This window comes from Scyliorhinus torazame, chromosome 4 (assembly GCF_047496885.1).
Source record: "Scyliorhinus torazame isolate Kashiwa2021f chromosome 4, sScyTor2.1, whole genome shotgun sequence".
NCBI classification, from domain to species: domain Eukaryota; kingdom Metazoa; phylum Chordata; class Chondrichthyes; order Carcharhiniformes; family Scyliorhinidae; genus Scyliorhinus; species Scyliorhinus torazame.
In genome coordinates, this window is record NC_092710.1 from 113998357 (window position 1) to 114017792 (window position 19436).

A 19436-nucleotide genomic window follows, 5' to 3' on the forward strand; every position below is an offset into this window, starting at 1 on the left:
TGTAGAAATAATTGTCTATAGGTTTTTCCTTATTTCACCAGCAATGGCAGCTATTCCTGGTTAGACACAGATCTGGTAACAATCATCCATGCTGGTTCTAATCTTTTGAAAAACTATTTTATTAGACTATTACACTATTTTTAGTTAGCATCAATACTGTTATGTATCTGAGAATACATTCCTGCTTGTTTCGCATCACATGATGTGTAGTGACATCCACAAAGTGTTTGTGGGGCTTTGGGCAGATCACCATCTTTGTTGTGAGCAACACCCTTAATAAACCTCTCCTCTTTTACAATAACCCAGATTGTGGGCACCTCCATACCATTTCTCTTCGCGGCAACAAATATAACGGGAGAGACAATTGGCGATGACCACTGAGGCAGAAAAATCGCTGGAAAGAAGATTTTCGTCGACGAATTGTGGGACGGCATTGGGAACAACCGAAGATTCTTGGGATCGGACTCACACACACACAGACGTTGGGTGAAGCACGGCCGGCGATATAAGGGTTTCATAAATTTGTTTGACAGCAACTATGAGTAAGAAGACAGACAGTCGGGGAAGACTTGCTTGCATTAGAATTAGTGGGGTCTGGGCTGCAGGGACGGCACACAAAGCTACACGGGCTACAGGGAACGAGGATTTTGAAGTCTGCCAACTCTGCATGGGCAACGACTCAGTAGAAAAGTCAAAATACTCAGGCTTAAATGGGAAAGAATTCGTAGTTGCTTGTTAAAGGGATTGTTTGTGCTATATTTTCCAACACAGTTGGAAGGGAGGAAGTGTAGACCCTAGGAGCCATGTCCAAAAATGACAGGAAAAAGGGCAGCATGGACTCATTTGATGACGATTATGAAACATAGAATTCAGATGAAGAAAGATTCCAATTGTTTTCAATAGCTAATCAGACACTGGAGGACCTACAGGTCGCAACATTTCTCAGCTCAGTTTTCCGTAAAACTCTTATGCTGCTACAGACTCTTGTTCACCCAGCAAAGCCAGGAGACAAGTCCTTCAGTGGATTAATGCAAATCTTATAAGGGACATTTATCTCCTCAACCTTTATTGATTGTAGAAAGGTTTCAGTCCCTCTGCCATAGTCAGGAAGAAGGTGAATCCATTTCAGAGATTATAGGGGCCGGGATTCTCCGAGCCCGCGCCAGGTCGGAGAATCGTCAGGGGGTTGGGGGGGGTGCGAGAATCCCGCCACGCTGGGCCGCCGATTCTCCAGTGACCTGAATATCGACGCCAATCGCGCCCGCGCTGTCGCCGCGCGCCGGTCGGGGGCCGTTGCAAGTGGCCCCCGCAGCGATTCCCCACGCTCGACGGGCTGAGTGCCCGCCAAGTTCCACCGGCGTGGTTCACATATGGTCCCAACCGGCGGGACCTCGGCGATCTGGCTGCAGGGGCCATCCTGGTGGGGGGATGGGCGGATCCAATTCCGAGGGGGGCCTCCACGGTGGCCAGGCCCACGATCGGGGCCTACTGAATGGCGGGCGCACTCATTCCCGGGGGGGGGGGGGGGGGGGGGGGGCGCCCTATGTTCCTTCGCACCGGGCCCCTTTAGGGCTCCGCCATGTTGCACGGGGGCCGGCACGGAGATGGAAACCACGTGCATGCGCCGGCGAGGAGACGACCGTTGTGCGCATGCGTGGACACGTGCCGTCCGTTGCGTGCATGCGCAGACCCGTGCTGGCCGGGCTTCTGAGCCGGAGCAGTGCACAGCACTCCGGCGCCGTTGTAGCCCCCTGAATTCCAGAGAATAACTGGGCCAGGAGGTCCGTTGACGGTGGCGTACACCACTCCGGTGTTTACGCCGGCGTCAACACTTGGCCGGGATTTCGGAGAATCCCGGCCAGGATTTTTTCAAAGATTAGCTAAATATTGTGAATTTGATATGACACTTGATGATACTCTTTGAGACAGGCTCACTTGTGTATCACCCAGTAACGCTATTAAGAAGAAGCTGTTTACTGGAAGTGATTTATCTCTAAAAGCTGAGATGAAAGTTGCCACATCTATGGAGCTTGCAATGAAAGAAGCTCGTCGATAGAGGCTGGAGTGAAGATCCACAAAATGGATACCTCAAGGAACAGGGTTACAAAGGTACAACCAGGGTGTCCAGACAGGGTCCCTGGTCGCGCACTCAGATCCTGCACGGAGCGGACCAACTGGCAGATGTATTCGCGGACATCTTCAATCTCTCCCTACTCTGTTCCGGGGTTCCCACCTGCTTCAAGAAGACCACCATCATACCGGTGCCAAAGAAGAACCAGGCAACATGCCTCAATAGCTACCATCCGGTGGCCTTGACACTGATCATTAGAAGTGCTTTGAGAGGTTGGTCATGAGAAACATCTAATTCATGCTCCCAGAATGCCTTAATCCACTGTAATCCGCATACCGCCACAACCGGTCCACAGCAAATGCAATCTCCCTGGCCCTACACTCATCCCTGGAACATCTCGACAACAAGGATGCATACGTCAGACTCCTATTCATTGACTACAGCTGGGCTTCAACACCATAATCCCAGCCAAGCTCATAATCAAAGCTCCAAAACCTAGACTTGGCTCCTCCCTCTGTAACTGGATCCCCAACTTCCTGACCCATAGACTATAATCAGTAAGGATAAGCAACAACACCTCCTTCATGGTAGTTCTCAATACCGGGGCCCCGCAAGGCTGTGTACTTCGCCCCCTACTATACACCCTATACACACACGACTGTGGCAAAATTTGGCACCAACTCAACTTACACGTTTGCTGATGACACGACCATCGTGGGTCAGATCTCGAACAACGATGAGTCAGAGTACAGGAGAGAGATAGAGAACCAAGTGGATTGGTGTAACAGCAACAATCTCTCCCTCAATGTCAGCAAAACGAAAGAGCTGGTCATTGACTTCAGGAAGCAAAGTATCATAGGCACCCCTGTCTGCATCAATGGTGCCGAGGTAATGGTTGACAACTTTGAATTCCTAGGTGTGCACATCACCAACAATCCGTCCAGGTCCACCACGTCGACACTACGACCAAGAAAACCACAACAGTGCCTATACTTCCTCAGGAAACTAAGAGAATTTGGCATGTCCACACTGACTCTGACCAACTTTTACAGATGCAGCATAGAAAGCATCCTATCTGGCTGCATCACAGCCTGGTACGACAACTGCTCGGTCCAAGATCGTAAGGAACTACAGAGCCGTGAACACAGCCCAGTCCATCACGCAAATTTGCCTCCCATCCACTGACTTCTTGGGAAAGCGGGCAGCGTAACAAAGATCCCTCCCACCCGGGTTATTCAGTCTTCCAACTTCTTCCATCGGGCAGGAGATACAGAAGTTTGGGAACACGCACTAACAGGTTCAAAAACAGCTTCTTTCCCCTGTTACCAGACTCCTGAATGACTCTCTAATGGACTGATCTGATCTCTACTGAGTAGTACTGCATGCTGTATATTTCATCTGATGCCTGTGTATATATGTATGTCCCATGGTTCTTTTTTCATGTATGGAATGATCTGTCTGGACTGTACATAGAACAATACTTTTCACTGTCCTCGGTACACGTGACAATAAAACAAATCCAAATCCATGTCACCGTTGTACACAGGTTGGACACAGCAGGGGAATGCTGGAGGAAACGGATACATGCAAGAATTGTGGCAAGAAGGGCCATATTGCCACGGCGTGTTGGGCTCAGGAAACTTTTTCTACATAATAAAGTACAAGAAGAAGAATACAAGTAAATAATGCAGTCCAGTCTATAAAGTAGATGAACTTCAAGGTCACTCAAAAGACAGTAAAACCGAGCTACAAGAGCTAAAGCTAGGTGTTTTGTCAATGCAGGGCCATCAACAATGTTTTTGGGGACTTCCGGGTGCGGCGATGACCAGCTAAGTCGCACGTTTCGGCAGCTCCCGTTGGAACGGACTTTTGGGCTCTTAATAGGAGCCCCAACGGCAATTTAAACGGCCAAAAACACTGTGCGGCAAACCAGAAGGGAATCCCCCCGGACACGCATGGATAAGGGAGAGGATAGCGGCCGGATTGTGGAGGATCCTCTGGAGCAGCGGCAAGGAAGGCAAGCTCAAAGCAAGATGGCGTCGGAAGGTGGCCGTTTGTTATGGGGCCCGGACCAACAAGAGTTCCTGCGGCGCTGTGTGAAAAAGCTGAAAAAGGAGTTGAAGAAGGAGCTGTTGGCCCCGATATTACAGGCGATTGAAGGGCTAAAGGAGGAGCAGAAGACCCAAGAGCTGGAGCTTCGGGTCGTGAAGGCAAAGGCTGCTGAAAATGAAGACGAAATACAGGGCCTGGTGGTGAAGACAGAGACGCACGAGGCACAGCACAAAAGGTGTGTGGAAAGGCAGGAAGTACTGGAGAATAATTTGAGGAGGAAGAATTTAAGAGTTCTGGGTCTTCCCGAAGGCGTAGAAGGAGCGGACGTCGGGACATATGTGAGCACGATGCTTCACTCGCTAATGGGATCGGAGGCCCCGACGGGCCCTTTGGAGGTGGAGGGAGCTTATCGAGTTTTGGCGCGAAGACCGAAGACTGGAGAAATACCTCGAGCTATAGTGGTGAGGTTTCTCCGCTACAATGACAGAGAGACGGTCCTCAGATGGGCGAAGAAAACTCGGAGCTGTAGGTGGGAGAACGCGGTGATCCGCGTATACCAGGATTGGAGTGCGGAGGTGGCGAGAAGGAGGGCAAGTTTTAATCGGGCTAAGGCGGTGCTTCACAAAAAGAAGATCCAGTTTGGAATGTTGCAACCGGCGAGATTGTGGGTCACACACCAAGGGAAGAACCACTACTTTGAGACGGCAGAAGAGGCGTGGACATTCATTGTGGACGAGAAGCTGGAATAGTCTGGCGAGAGAAAGAACTTTTGGGACAAAGTGGTGGGGTGATTATGTGGGGCGAGAAAAAAAGGGGGGGGGGATGATTTTTTAATTTGTTAATCTTGCGATCCTGTAACTTTTCTCTCTCCCCCATGTTGGGGGGGGGGAGTATGAGGAACTGTGGGCGCCAGTCATTAGGGGCGGGGCCAAGTGGGAAACGCGGGCTTTGTTCCCGCGATATGGTAATTATGGCGGGAACAGGGGCGCAGGAAGGAGGGGGCCTCGCACAGTGGGGGCCGAGGACAAGGGGGGAAGCCGAGGTCAGCCAGAGTTCGCTGACTTCTGGGAGCAACATGGGGGGTGCAATTACGCTAGGAAGGGATCTAGCGGAGCGGGGGGTGAGGGGGGGGGTTAACTGGGTTGCTGCTGCTAAGGAGAAGGGGGAGCTGTTATGGGATGGGGTGGTCGAGGCGGGAGGGCGCCGTCAGGGGGATACACGGGTACGTGGGAACCGGGTGAGGAGCTGGGTTAAAAAAGGGGATGGCTAGTCGACAAGGGGGGGGGGTAAAGAGTCCCCCAACCCGGCTGATCATGTGGAACGTGAGAGGGCTGAACGGGCCGATTAAAAGGGCACGGGTACTCGCACACCTAAAGAAATTAAAGGCAGATATGGTTATGTTGCAGGAGACGCTTCTGAAACTGATAGACCAGGTCAGGCTACGTAAAGGATGGGTGGGGCAGGTGTTTCATTCGGGTTTGGATGCGAAGAACAGGGGGGTGGCTATCTTGGTGGGGAAACGGGTACTGTTTGAGGCAAAGACCATAGTGGCGGATAGCGGGGGTAGATATGTGATGGTGAGTGGCAGATTGCAAGGGGAGGCGGTGGTTCTGGTGAACGTATATGCCCCGAATTGGGATGATGCAAATTTTATGAGGAGTATGTTGGGACGTATCCCGGACCTGGAGGCGGGAAAGTTGGTAATGGGGGGAGATTTCAATACGGTGCTTGATCCAGGGCTGGACCGATCGAAGTCCAGGACCGGGAGGAGGCCGGCAGCGGCCAGGGTGCTCAAGGACTTCATGGAGCAGATGGGAGGGGTAGACCCCTGGAGATTTAGTAGGCCTAGGAGTAAGGAGTTCTCATTTTTCTCCCATGTCCACAAAGTATATTCACGGATAGACTTTTTTGTCTTGGGAAGGGCACTGATTCCGAAGGTGACAGGGACGGAATATACGGCCATAGCTATTTCGGACCACGCTCCACATTGGGTAGACCTGGAGGTAGGAGAGGAAAAAGAACAGCACCCACTCTGGAGAATGGATATGGGCTTATTGGCGGATGTGGGGGTGCATCGAAAGGTACTTGGAGCTTAATGACAATGGCGAGGTTCAGGTGGGAGTGGTCTGGGAGGCGTTGAAGGCGGTGGTTAGAGGGGAACTGATATCCATAAGGGCACATAAAGGGAAGCAAGAGGGTAAAGAAAGGGATCGATTGCTGAAAGAACTTTTGAGGGTGGACAGGCAATATGCGGAGGCACCGGAGGAGGGACTGTACAGGGAAAGACAAAGGCTACATGTGGAGTTTGACCTGCTGACCATGGGTAAGGCGGAGGCACAGTGGAGGAGGGCACAGGGTGTACAGTATGAGTATGGAGAGAAGGCGAGTCGGCTACTGGCCCACCAATTGAGGAAGAGGGGAGCAGCGAGGGAGATAGGTGGGGTGAGAGATGAGGAGGGAGAGATGGAACGGGGAGCGGAGAGAGTGAACGGGGTGTTCAAGGCATTTTATGAGAGGTTATATAAGGCTCAGCCCCCGGAAGGGAAGGAGGGAATGATGTGTTTCTTGGATCAGCTGGAATTCCCTAAGGTGGAGGAGCAGGAGAGGGTGGGACTGGGAGCACAGATTGAGATGGAGGTGGTGGTAAAAGGGATTGGGAGCATGCAGGCGGGGAAGGCCCCGGGACCGGACGGATTCCCGGTGGAATTTTATAGGAAGTATATGGACTTACTGGCCCCGCTTCTGACGAGAACCTTTAATGAGGCTAGGGAAAGGGGGCAGCTGCCCCCGACTATGTCGGAGGCAACGATATCGCTCCTTTTGAAGAAGGAAAAAGACCCGCTGCAGTGTTGGTCCTACAGGCCCATTTCCCTTTTAAATGTAGATGCTAAGCTCTTGGCCAAGGTGATGGCGACGAGGATAGAGGACTGTGTCCCCGGGGTGGTCCACGAGGATCAAACTGGGTTCGTTAAGGGGAGACAGCTGAACACGAACATACGGAGGTTGCTAGGGGTAATGATGATGCCCCCACCAGAGGGGGAGGCGGAGATAGTGGTGGCGATGGACGCCGAGAAAGCATTCGACAGAGTGGAGTGGGATTATCTGTGGGAGGTGCTGAGGAGATTTGGTTTTGGAGAAGGGTATATTGGATGGGTACAGCTGCTGTATAGGGCCCCAGTGGCGAGCGTGGTCACGAACAGACAGAGGTCTGATTACTTCCGTCTTCATATAGGGACGAGGCAGGGGTGTCCCCTGTCTCCGTTAATGTTTGCATTGGCGATTGAGCCCCTGGCCATAGCACTGAGGGGCTCCAGGAAGTGGAGGGGAGTGCTCAGGGGAGGAGAAGAACACCGGGTATCCTTGTATGCAGATGATTCATTGCTGTATGTTGCGGACCCAGTGGAGGGGATGCCTGAGATAATGCAGACACTCAGGGAGTTTGGGGAATTTTCGGGGTACAAATTGAATATGGGTAAGAGTGAGCTGTTTGTGGTGCATCCGGGGAGCAGAGCAGGGGAATAGATGACTTACCGCTGAGGAAGGTGACAAGAGATTTCCGGTACTTAGGGATTCAGATAGCCAGGAGTTGGGGAACCTTACACCGGCTTAATCTAACAAGATTGGTGGAACAGATGGAGGAGGATTTTAAGAGATGGGACATGGTGCCCCTGTCACTGGTGGGTAGGGTGCAGGCGGTTAAAATGGTAGTTCTCCCGAGATTCCTCTTTGTGTTTCAGTGCCTTCCAGTGATGGTCACGAAGGCTTTTTTCAAGAGAATTGAGAAAAGTGTCATGAGTTTTGTGTGGGCCGGGAAGACCCCGAGAGTGAGGAGGGGGTTCTTGCAGCGTAGCAGGGATAGGGGGGGGCTGGCACTACCGAGCCTAAGTGAATACTACTGGGCCGCCAATATCTCAATGGTGTGTAAGTGGATGGGAGAAGGGGAGGGAGCGGCGTGGAAGAGATTGGAGATGGCGTCCTGCAAGGGAACCAGCCTACAAGCAATGGTGACGGCGCCGTTGCCGTTCTCCCCGAAGAAATACACCACAAGTCCAGTGGTGGTGGCAACACTAAAAATTTTGGGGCAGTGGAGACGACATAGGGGAAGGACGGGAGCCTCGGTGCGGTCCCCGATAAGGAATAACCATAGGTTTGTCCCGGGGAGAATGGATGGGGGATTTGGAGCATGGCAAAGAGCTGGGGTTGTGCAACTGAGAGATCTGTTCGTAGACGGGACGTTTGCGAGTCTGGGAGCGCTGACGGAAAAATATGGGTTGCCCCAAGGGAATGCATTTCGGTACATGCAACTGAGGGCTTTCGCGAGGCAACGGGTGAGGAAATTCCCGCAGCTCCCGACGCAGGAGGTCCAGGATAGAGTGATCTCGGGGACATGGGTGGGGATGGTAGGGTGTCGGATATATACAGGGAAATGAGGGACGAGGGGGAGATCATGGTGGATGAGTTGAAGGGGAAATGGGAAAAAGAGCTGGGGGAAGAGATTGAGGAGGGGGTGTGGGCTGATGCCCTACGTAGGGTAAACTCGTCGTCCTCGTGCGCCAGGCTAAGCCTGATACAATTCAAGGTTTTACACAGGGCGCATATGACCAGAGCACGGCTCAGTAAATTTTTCGGGGTAGAGGATAGGTGTGGGAGATGCTCGAGAAGCCCAGCAAATCACACACACATGTTTTGGTCATGTCCGGCACTACAGGGGTTCTGGGTGGGGGTGGCAAAGGTGCTTTCGAAGGTGGTGGGGGTCCGGGTCGAGCCAGGCTGGGGGTTGGCTATATTCGGGGTTGCAGAAGAGCCGGGAGTGCAGGAGGCGAAAGAGGCTGATGTCTTGGCCTTTGCGTCCCTAGTAGCCCGGCGAAGGATATTGCTTATGTGGAAGGAAGCCAAACCCCCGGGCGTGGAGACCTGGATAAATGACATGGCAGGGTTTATAAAACTAGAACGGATAAAGTTTGCACTAAGGGGTTCGGCTCAAGGGTTCACCAGGCGGTGGCAACCGTTCATTGACTACCTCGCAGAACGATAAAAGAAATGGGAAGGTAACAGCAGCAACCCAGGGGGGAGGGGGCCGGGTGGGTCCACAGGGGTGTTTTTGTATAAATATTTGTACTAGGCTATGTATATTGGATTGTTTGATTTTACTTTGGAGAGTTATTATTTTTGATAGGGCAGTTGCCATTTAGTTTATATATTATTTATTTATTTGTTAAAAAAGGCCACTGTTATTTATACTGTTTTACTGTTGTAAAAAGGAAAACCTTGGTATTGTTTTGTTTGGCCAAAAAAATCTGAATAAAATATATTTTAAAAAAAAGAAAAACTGCAGAAGGCTGCAACACAAAGGGACTTGACGGTACTTGTGCACAAAACACAGAAAGCTAGCACACAGGTGCAGCAGGTAATCAGGAAGGTTAATAACAGAGTATTGGCCCTTATTTCAAGCGGTTTGGAGTATAAGAGTAGGGAAATCTTGCTGTAACTGTACAAGGTACTGGTGAGACCACATCTGTGAAAAGTTTTGGTCCCCTTATTAAAGAAAATATATTATTTCATTGGAGGCACTTCAGAGAATGTTCACTAGGATGATCCCCATAGGGGCGGCATGCGGCGCAGTGGTTAGCACTGGGACTATGGTGTTGAGGACCCGGGTTCGAATCCCCGCCCTGGGTCACTGTGTGGAGTTTGCACATTCCCCCCGTGTCTGCAGGGGTTTCACCCCCATAATCCAAAGATGTGCAGGTTAGGTCGATTGGCCACGCTAAATTACCCCTTAAATGGAAAAAATAATAATTGGGTACTCGAAATTGAGTTTTAAAAAAGATGATCCCCGGTATGGAGGGATTGTCTTATGAGCAAAGGTGAAAATAGGTTGGGACTCTACTCATTGAATGAGAGGTGATCTCATTGAAACATATAGGATTCTTAAGGGGCTTGACAGGGTAAATGCTGAGAGGATGTTTCCCCTCATGGGAGAGTGTAGGATCAGAGGGCATAGTCTCAGAATGAAGGTATACCAATTTAAGATTGAGATGAAGAGGAATTTCTTCTCTCAGAGATTTGAGTGTCTTTGAATCATAGAATCATGGAATTTACAGGGCAGAAGGAAGCCATTCGGTCCGAGTTTGCACCGGCCCTTGGAAAGAGCACACTACCTAAGCCCACACCTCCACCCTATCCCCGTAAGCCAGTAACCCCACCCAACCTTTTTGGACACTAAGGGCAATTTAGCATGGCCAATCCACCTCACCTGCACATCTTTGGACTGTGGGAAACCCATACAGACACAGGGAGAACGTGCAGATTCCACAGTGACCAATGCCAGGAATCAAACCTGGGATCCTGGAACTGTGAAGCAACAGTGCTAACCACTGTGCCACCCACAAAGCGGAGGGGGCAGAGTTCTTTTGTATATTTAAGGCTGAGATAGATAGATAGATTCTTCATCAGCAAGGGAATCAAGGGTTATGGGGAAAGGGCAGAAAAGTGGACGTGAAGAATGTTGGATCAACGTGATCCTATTGAATGATGGGTAGAGCAGGCACGAGTGGCCGAACAGCCTACTCCTGTACCTATTTCTTATGGTCTAACAGATCCATCATTCTGTAACAATGGGTTGTATCTACTGATAGCTAATGATTTTCATGCTGTCAGATAGAAAAATTGCCAAGTTTAATTGTGACTTTTTGAAAATTAAAACATGGATGAATATCTTTTTTTTCTCTTAATTTAGAGTACCCAAATATTTTTTCCAATTAAGGGGCAATTTGGCGTGGCCAATCCACCTACCCTGTACACCTTTGGGTTGTGGATGTGAGACCCACATAGACACGGGGAGAATGTGCAAACTCCACATGGACAGTGACCCGGGGCTGGGATTGAATCGGAGTCGTTGGCGGTGTGAGACAGCAGTGCTAACCACCGTGCCACTGTGCTGCTCTTAAAACATGGATGAATGTACCAACAAATGTGCTTCTCATTGTCACTTTTAGATGAGGATAATAACACTTCCTTCATAGCATGGAAACTAAGCTGGCTACATGCTAAAGCTTTTTCCCCCCAAGATTTTCTTGAGGCACTTAAGGGCTTTACTTTGGTGAACTGTGGTTTTCTGAAGCAAATCTGTATAACCACTCATCTTAAATATACAATTGTAGTCATGTAGTCATTCGATTCCGGCTTGGGTTGCTGTCTGTGCGGAGTCTGCACATCCTCCCCATGTCTGCGTGGGTTTCCTCCGGGTGCTCCGGTTTCCCCCACAGTCCAGGGATGTGCAGGTTAGGTGGATTGGCCATGATAAATTGCCCTTCGTGTCCAAAATTGCCCTTAGTGTTGGGTGGAGGTGTTGACTTTGGGTAGGGTGGTCTTTCCAAGAGCCGGTGCAGACTCAAAGGGCCGAATGGCCTCCTTCTACACTGTAAATTCAATGATAATCTATGATTAATCTAGGACAAAAGTTCGGCACAATATCGTGGGCCGAAGGGCCTGTTCTGTGCTGTATTTTTCTATGTTCTATGTTGTGAATGGAAGAAATATATTCTAGAACTAGCCGGAATATCCCCCATTAAAAGTTGAAGGGTTTTCAATCATGTACCCATTGCCCCATCAATCAGTGAAATGCCATCATATTGACTTTTTTTAAAACTAGGAATTATTTTAGTTGTATTGCTGGGGCTTACCTGTCATGTGTGAGTTGCTGAACAAGTTCTTGCCAGTGCCTGCTAGCACTTAAATCTACCTTGTACATTCCCCGGATGTGCTGAATCACTTTCTTTCTCTCCATTCCCTGATGCAATGAGATATTCTGAGTGATTTCAGCCGCTATTTTGGAAATATCTTTTGACTTCAGATCCAGTCGTTGAAGGAGGCTAAAAAACAGGAGAACAGCTTCTAAACTGCATTCAAATGACTAATCGTCATTTCCAATCTTAGGTAAATAATGGCAATATGTTATTTGACCATATAGTGCATTACTGTTGAGCCTGATCCTGCTTTCACCTAGTATCCATGTATGTACATTTAAAAATGATAGGTATCAGTCAACATTGATCATAAACCATTCACTTAATACCATTTCTTTGCTTTTTACTTGACCCCCCCTTCAATTGTCACCAAGTCTAATTTCCCTTTAAACATCTTGTGATAGGTTTTCATTCTAATAACTTCTCTCTTTTGCTTTTCGAACTATTTCTAAATTTATGCACTTACCACTAATTAGCCTATAAAAACTCTGGAAAATTTTAAACTTCTATTAAATTTCCCCTTATCCTCTCAGCTCCAGTGGACATAGCCATAGTTCCCAGTATTCCCATCAGAATGATATGTGGTACACCCAATTTTGATCGTTTCCATTACACCCATTATCCATTCTATAATGGGGAGTCTAAAACTGCAGCTGTGGCCTAATTCAGGGTCATCCACCGAATCATCATTATCTCTTCTTCTTCCACCCAGCTCCTCGGGAAATAGAAATCCAAATCCATTAATCATATTATGTATTTTCTACACAGAATTCTGGTTATAAAGATCTGTACATTCACCCTTCAACTGGCAATTTTATTGTTCAGGATATATTTCCATTCCCAATTATTTTTCCGCAGAATGTATTGTTCTACATGTGACTGCATTTACCACATTTCTGCACTCTTCTCCATTCTTTCTATTTACTGCATTTTCCCTCACACCTAGCCAATATGTCTAATTTCTTACTAAGTATCGTCTTGCATCATTGACTTTGTTTATATATGTGGTTGTGGAATCCACCTCTTCACTCACCTGATGAAGGAGCTGCCCCGAAAGCTAGTGATTCGAAACAAATCTGTTGGACTTTAACCTGGTGTTGTAAGACTTCTTACTGTAATTTCCTACTATCATTCCTTCTATTCCCAACTCGGACATGCTGGTGGTACCTTTGATATCCAGCTAATTAAAGTTGTGAGTTCTTTGTTAAAGTTAACTCTGGCCACATTTTCTGACTATATTATCTAACATTGAAATCAATCATGCAAGCCAAATGTTTAAGAAGTCTGAATTAATAAGGTCACAACCCAATCTGTGACCACACTGAGCTATTTTCAAATATACGGAACTGACAAACCTAAAACCAGCAGCACCTCAGCCAAAAAGGGCAAAACTTGTGAACTTGCATAATATTTTGAAGAAGAATTACTGAAATACAAAATGAGATTCAGTAACAGGGGATTGCTGTGCCAGTTCTGTGCTTGGATGAACCTCAGAAATCCCAGTTGGGCTATCGAGTCGCTGGTCTTTCAAGAGAGAAAGACAGGAGGCTGAGTCAAGCTAGGATGTTTCATATGGTTCTCTTATCCCTGGTCCTCCTGTTTATTTTCTAAATGCTGCTCCTTGGTATGAACAAAGTATTACCTCAGCTTTGACATGTATGCAATGACATCCTACTTCTTTGGCACCTTACTAGCTCCAAGAAGGTTCAAATGCTCCACTAGTTCCTGGTGACTAGTTCATTAACTTAAAATTAATCTTAAAATCCTTCAGAAGCCTTATCTCAATTTGATTTGAGTAATCTCTAATTGCAAGTCCCAGACTCTTTGAGTTTTGATTGATACTCTGTCTCCACATTCTCCACTCCACCAGAGGCTATTCATTCAGTCACCAAGTCCAGCTATTTAAAGCTCTTTCCCTCAATCTCGTTGCTTCACAGATTTTCTTCATTCTTTCAGAAGTCACGATAAAACTTACTACAATAATGTATCTAATTTCACTTCAAATTTCTTACACCTCCCCCATTATAAAGCTCCATAATGTTCCTCCACACGAGAGGGATTTTAAAAATGAACATTGTGGTTGACATTTTTCAGGTGAAATGCTGTCACTGTGTAATAAGTGTATATAATCTTCAGTAGATTGTTTGAAAGCAACACTCCAATTTCAACTCTCATCACCAGGGACATTTAAAAAAAAATTATTTATCCTCATTTCATTGCTGCATTTGAACCTGTTAATTGACCAACAAGGCAGAGAGATTACACAACTACTAGCAATACTGCGTTATATAAGTCGCTTGGGTAAGTGCAAAATTGCATTTCTTGTGAGGATTTTCCTGTTGACTTTTCCCCATCCCCAGTGATGGCCCTTGAGTCAGCACCTGAGCAGAATCATGCCCTCTTGCTCCGTGACACGGAGTTGATGCTCCAATGGGCATCCAAGCCATTGCTACTTTACCTCTGCTGAGAAGTCGTCATTTTCTTCTCCCAAGCAGCTTTATTTGCACATTCCTCATTCTCATATTTGGTTTGCTCCTGAAGGAGACAAGTACATATTGTCCACATTCAATGTTGGTATGCATATTTCCAATTCATTTAATTCAAAAACAAACACTGAATTTGAAACTATAACATTCCGAGGCCTACATGCACATATTCAAGACTTTTCTATATGCCATATACCACTTTAAGCGATATAAAGCTACCGTTAAATTCAAATACTCTTCCACATGATGGTTCACATTAAACAACATTGATCGCACCTTGGAATCAATTACTTTAAATGTCGAAGTTGAAATAAAATTTAACGGCAGAACAAAACAACTGATTTTGTTGGAAACTTTGTTCAAAACATTTTTTTTTTTTTTTGCCATTTTTTCTCCACTGAATCTTTGTTGGAGTGATATTCTTCTCTGGTACCTCACCCAGGTGGTCATTTTCACATTGAAGGTGAGCACCAGACAGTCATTTGATTATAGGATGCTATAGCTAAGATTGATCCGACCTTTATCCCATGTTCACACAGGCCCACTTTCTAAGTGGCATGATTGAGAAACTAGGTATGGAGGTATTCAATGGTAGCAGGTTCTGGTAATGGAGGGTGGCCTAACCAGAGCCACGAGGAATAGAGAAGATGTGGGCTGGTTTGAGGGGTGAGGATTTCCCCTATCAATACACAGCTGGTGGGGTGCTGAGCACTTTTAAAAAATAAATTTAGAGTACCCAATTAATTTTTTCCAATTAAGGGGCAATTTAGCATGGCCAATCCACCTACCCTGCACATCTTTGGGTTGTGGGGGCGAAACCCACGCAAACACAGGGAGAATGTGCAAACTCCATATGGACAGTGACCCAGAGCCGGGATTGAACCTGGGACCTCGGCACCGTGAGGCAGCAGGGCTAACCTAGTGCACCACTGTGCTTTGATGAGCACTTCTGGTGCCTGATTAACTTTTCTCTATCACATTTCTGGTCCATGGTAACCCTCTTGGTTTATCAGATTTTCATGCATCCCTCCCCTCTGCCATCATGCTGTACCATTTAAATCTGCCCTGCCCTATCTTCTGTTGCTTGTCCCATCATCCTTTTTGTCACTGAATCACTCTGGCCCTCCCTCCTTTCAAAGATCTTACCCTCTTGTTCCTTTCCAGCACTTTCCCAGGCTCTGCATTTGCATAAAAACTGTTCATCTCTCACATCTTCCAGTTCTGATGAAAGATCATTGATCTGAAATGTTAACTTTGCTTCTCTCTCTACATATGCTGCCTAACATGCTAAATGTTTCTAGTATCTCTACCATTATCCCAGCAGATATCAACTAGCTCAACACAGACTAGTAATTAAATGTGAGACCTTCCAGAGGCGAGTTGCTCAGTGGAGAAACTTACTGAGCACTCGGTGAGCTCGGAAAATGATTAAAATAGTTTTTATTAAATGTTTAACAATTTATACAAAATGTACCTTTAACCAAACACCAGCCGCACACAAATCCCTCCACAGTTTTCCAACCCATGAAACAACATAAACAAAAATGAAAAGAAAGCCCCCCCCCCCCCCCCACACCATTCAATCGATCCTCTCAGTGTATTTGACCTTCTCGGGGTCTCTTATTAATTAGGATTGGTGATCGGCCTCATCCTCTTTAATGATCCCCCCAGGCCTCACATGTTCCAGGTCACTAACCTTGTAGGGGACCTCTCACTGACGATGTGATGTGCCATATCCTCACCACCAGTCTCTAGGCACCAGGCCCACCTAAGATGGTCGCCTGCCCCACCCGATGGGTGAGACAAAGAAAATTCCCTGGTCACTGGTAGCTCACTACCAGTTGCGGAGCTGTAAAGTAAGGGTGTGCGGTTCGAGGTGGTTATCCAGTGAGATTGAGAGTCACGCTCGATTTGAGGGATCACTATTTCAACAGGCCAGAGCCAGGCTGAGCCTTCATCGAGGACAAAGGATTGGGACTGATTTCAGGAGGGCTGGTGGGATTTCTTTCTGGAGGTGAACGGTGGGTTGGGGAGCTGTAAATATTGCAATATAGTGTGTTGTGCGTTTGCTTTTCTTTTTCTTGGAAGGTGGTGGAGGATTTATTTCCTGGAGACTAGGGTCATGGAGGAAAGTAGTGGGGGGAGGGGTTGATATGGTAATTGGAAGGAAAATAAAGTATGGTGAGGATGCTGGGGTTGGGACAAGGGGGTAATGGACCATCAGGCAAAACATCCTAAGGAATCTAACCCTGGATCATAGGCACTCAAGACAAGATTGGACAAGAACATATAAAGGAGAATTATTGTCTATAACTTGAAGAAGTGAGGACATCCTTATTGTCTGCAACTTATAATGAATTTTTTAAATATCATCAACATCGCTCATTTATTTCAATGCTGTGCATTCCATACGATTATGAACACCCTTACACAGGTCATTTCATCAACAGACTATTAGTCCCCTTATAAAATCAATCCCCCATTAGGTGTGCCATGGAGAATTGAGTTTATAAGGGGGATATCCTTTGGTTTGCAGCTTTAAATAATTGAGTCTGTATTAGTACTGTAAATTTGGAGGGCAGTACGGTGGTGCAGTGGTTAGCACTGCTGCCTCACAGCACCGAGGACCCGGGTTCAATCCCGGCTCCGGGTAACTGTCCGTGTGAAGTTTGCACATTCGCCCAGTGTCTACATGGGTCTCACCTCCAAAAGACAAAAGATGTGCAGGGTAGGTGAATTGGTCATGCTAAATTGCCCCTTAATTAGAAATAAAATTAATTGGGTACTCTAAATTTATTTTTAAAAAGAGTACTGCAAATTTGGATTTAAAATCAATATTGTCCTCTGATTTAAAGCGGATTATGGGTGATGCTCATCATAGAATAATAAAAAAGTTACAGCACAGAAGGAGGCCATTCAACCCATCTTGTCCCTGCCAGCCCGAGTACACCCAGATGTCCTTTCTTTCTTTTTCTTACATTTGGAGTACCCAATTCATTTTTTCCAATTAAGGGGCAAATTAACGTGGTCAATCCACCTAGTGTGCACATCTTTGGGTTGTGGTGGTGAAACCCACGCAAACACAGGGAGAATGTGTAAACTCCACACGGACCCGGGAGCCGGTACCCAGAGCCAGGATCGAACCTGAGACCTCGGCGGCATGAGGCAACAGGGCTAACCCACTGCGCCACCGTGCTGCCCCCACCCCCCCACAGGTGTCATTTCTAATCCCACCTTCCTGCACCGGGTCCATAGCCCTGTAGATTACAACACTTAAAGTGCAGATGCAGGCACCTTTTAAAAGCGTTTAGAGTCTCTGCCTCCACCACCAACTCAGACAGTGAATTCCAGGTTCCCATTAACCTCTGTGTAAAAAAGATGTGCTAGAAAAGCCTGCATTTTCTTTTGTGTGATATCCCTTTAAGAAAAATGTGCTGCAGAGTATTATGAGGATTAATTGGCTCCCTGAATATTAAGTTACAAAAAATAACGTGATCTGGGGTTGCCATCGGGATAAATCGGTTAGAAGCAGTAGGTAAAAAGGATAATTGCACGGAGTTGGGGTTTCAGTCTGGTTTCTTTTGTTTGGCAGTTGGTTAGCATGGTTGCCTCACAGCACCAGGGGCCTGGGTCATTTCCGGCTTCGAGTGACTGCCTGTGCATAGTTTGCACGTTTTTCCTATGTATGAGGAACTTTCCTCCAGATGCTCTGGCTTCCATCCACAGTCCAAAGATGTGCAGTTAGGTGGATTGACCATGATCATAAGACCATAAGACATAGGAGCGGAAGTAAGGCCATTCGGCCCATCGAGTCCACTCCACCATTCAATCATGGCTGATTTCAACTCCATTTACCCGCTCTCTCTCCATAGCCCTTAATTCCTCGAGAAATCAAGAATTTATCAACTTCTGTTTTAAAGACACTCAACGTCCCGCCCTCCACTGCCCTCTGTGGCAATGAATTCCACAGACCCACCACTCTCTGGCTGAAGAAATTTCTCCTCATCTCTGTTCTAAAGTGACTCCCTTTTATTCGAAGGCTGTGCCCCCGGGTCCTAGTCTCCCCTGCTGATTGAAACAACTTCCCAACGTCCACCCTATCTAAGCCATTCATTATCTTGTAAGTTTCTATTAGATCTCCCCTCAACCTCCTAAACTCCAATGAATATAATCCCAGGATCCTCAGACGTTCATCGTATGTTAGGCCTACCATTCCTGGGATCATCCGTGTGAATCTCCGCTGGACCCGCTCCAGCGCCAGTATGTCCTTCCTGAGGTGTGGGGCCCAAAATTGCTCACAGTATTCTAAATGGGGTCTAACTAATGCTTTATAAAGCTTCAGAAGTACATCCCTGCTTTTATATTCCAAGCCTCTTGAGATAAATGACAACATTGCATTTGCTTTCTTAATTACGGACTCAACCTGCAAGTTTACCTTTAGAGAATCCTGGACTAGGACTCCTAAGTCCCTTTGCACTTCAGCATTATGAATTTTGTCACTGTTTAGAAAATAGTCCATGCCTCTATTCTTTTTTCCAAAAGTGCAAGACCTCGCACTTGCCCACGTTTAATTTCATCAGCCATTTCTTGGACCACTCTCCTAAACTGTCTAAATCTTTCTGCAGTCTCCCCACCTCCTCCATACTACCTGCCCCTCCACCTATCTTTGTATCATCGGCAAACTTAGCCAGAATGTCCCCAGTCCCGTCATCTAGATCGTTAATATATAAAGAGAACAGCTGTGGCCCCAACACTGAACCCTGCGGGACACCATGGTCAATTGCCCCTTTGTGTCCAAAGTTAGATGGGGTTACTGGGATAGGGCAGGGAGTGGGCCTAGATAGGGTGCTCTTTCATAGGGTTGATGCAGACTCAATGGACCGAATGGCCCCCTTCTGCAGTGTAGGGATTCTACGGAACGCAGAATTTATGCAAAGAGAAAACAAGCTCGTCTTCCTCCAAATGGAGTTTTCTGTTGGCACTATTTGAACAGACCCTGGTATTGAAGCAGATCTCCAAAAGCGAAGAGGCTGTGTAGGTTAATTAGCTGGAAATGAGAGAACACTGAAGACGGTAAGA

General features: G+C 47.2%; 1 protein-coding gene across 3 annotated transcripts in view; it reads right to left on the reverse strand.

The window, feature by feature from the left end:
- Positions 1-19436, reverse strand: part of lyst (lysosomal trafficking regulator) — a 482598-nt gene that overhangs the window by 89155 nt on the left and 374007 nt on the right. For all 3 annotated transcript variants that reach the window (XM_072498518.1, XM_072498516.1, XM_072498517.1), the window contains 2 exons: positions 14330-14406; positions 11809-11997 (listed from right to left, as the gene is read on the reverse strand). In XM_072498518.1, coding sequence (XP_072354619.1) covers positions 11809-11997; positions 14330-14406 — 266 coding nt within the window. The remainder of the gene's footprint in view (positions 1-11808; positions 11998-14329; positions 14407-19436) is intronic.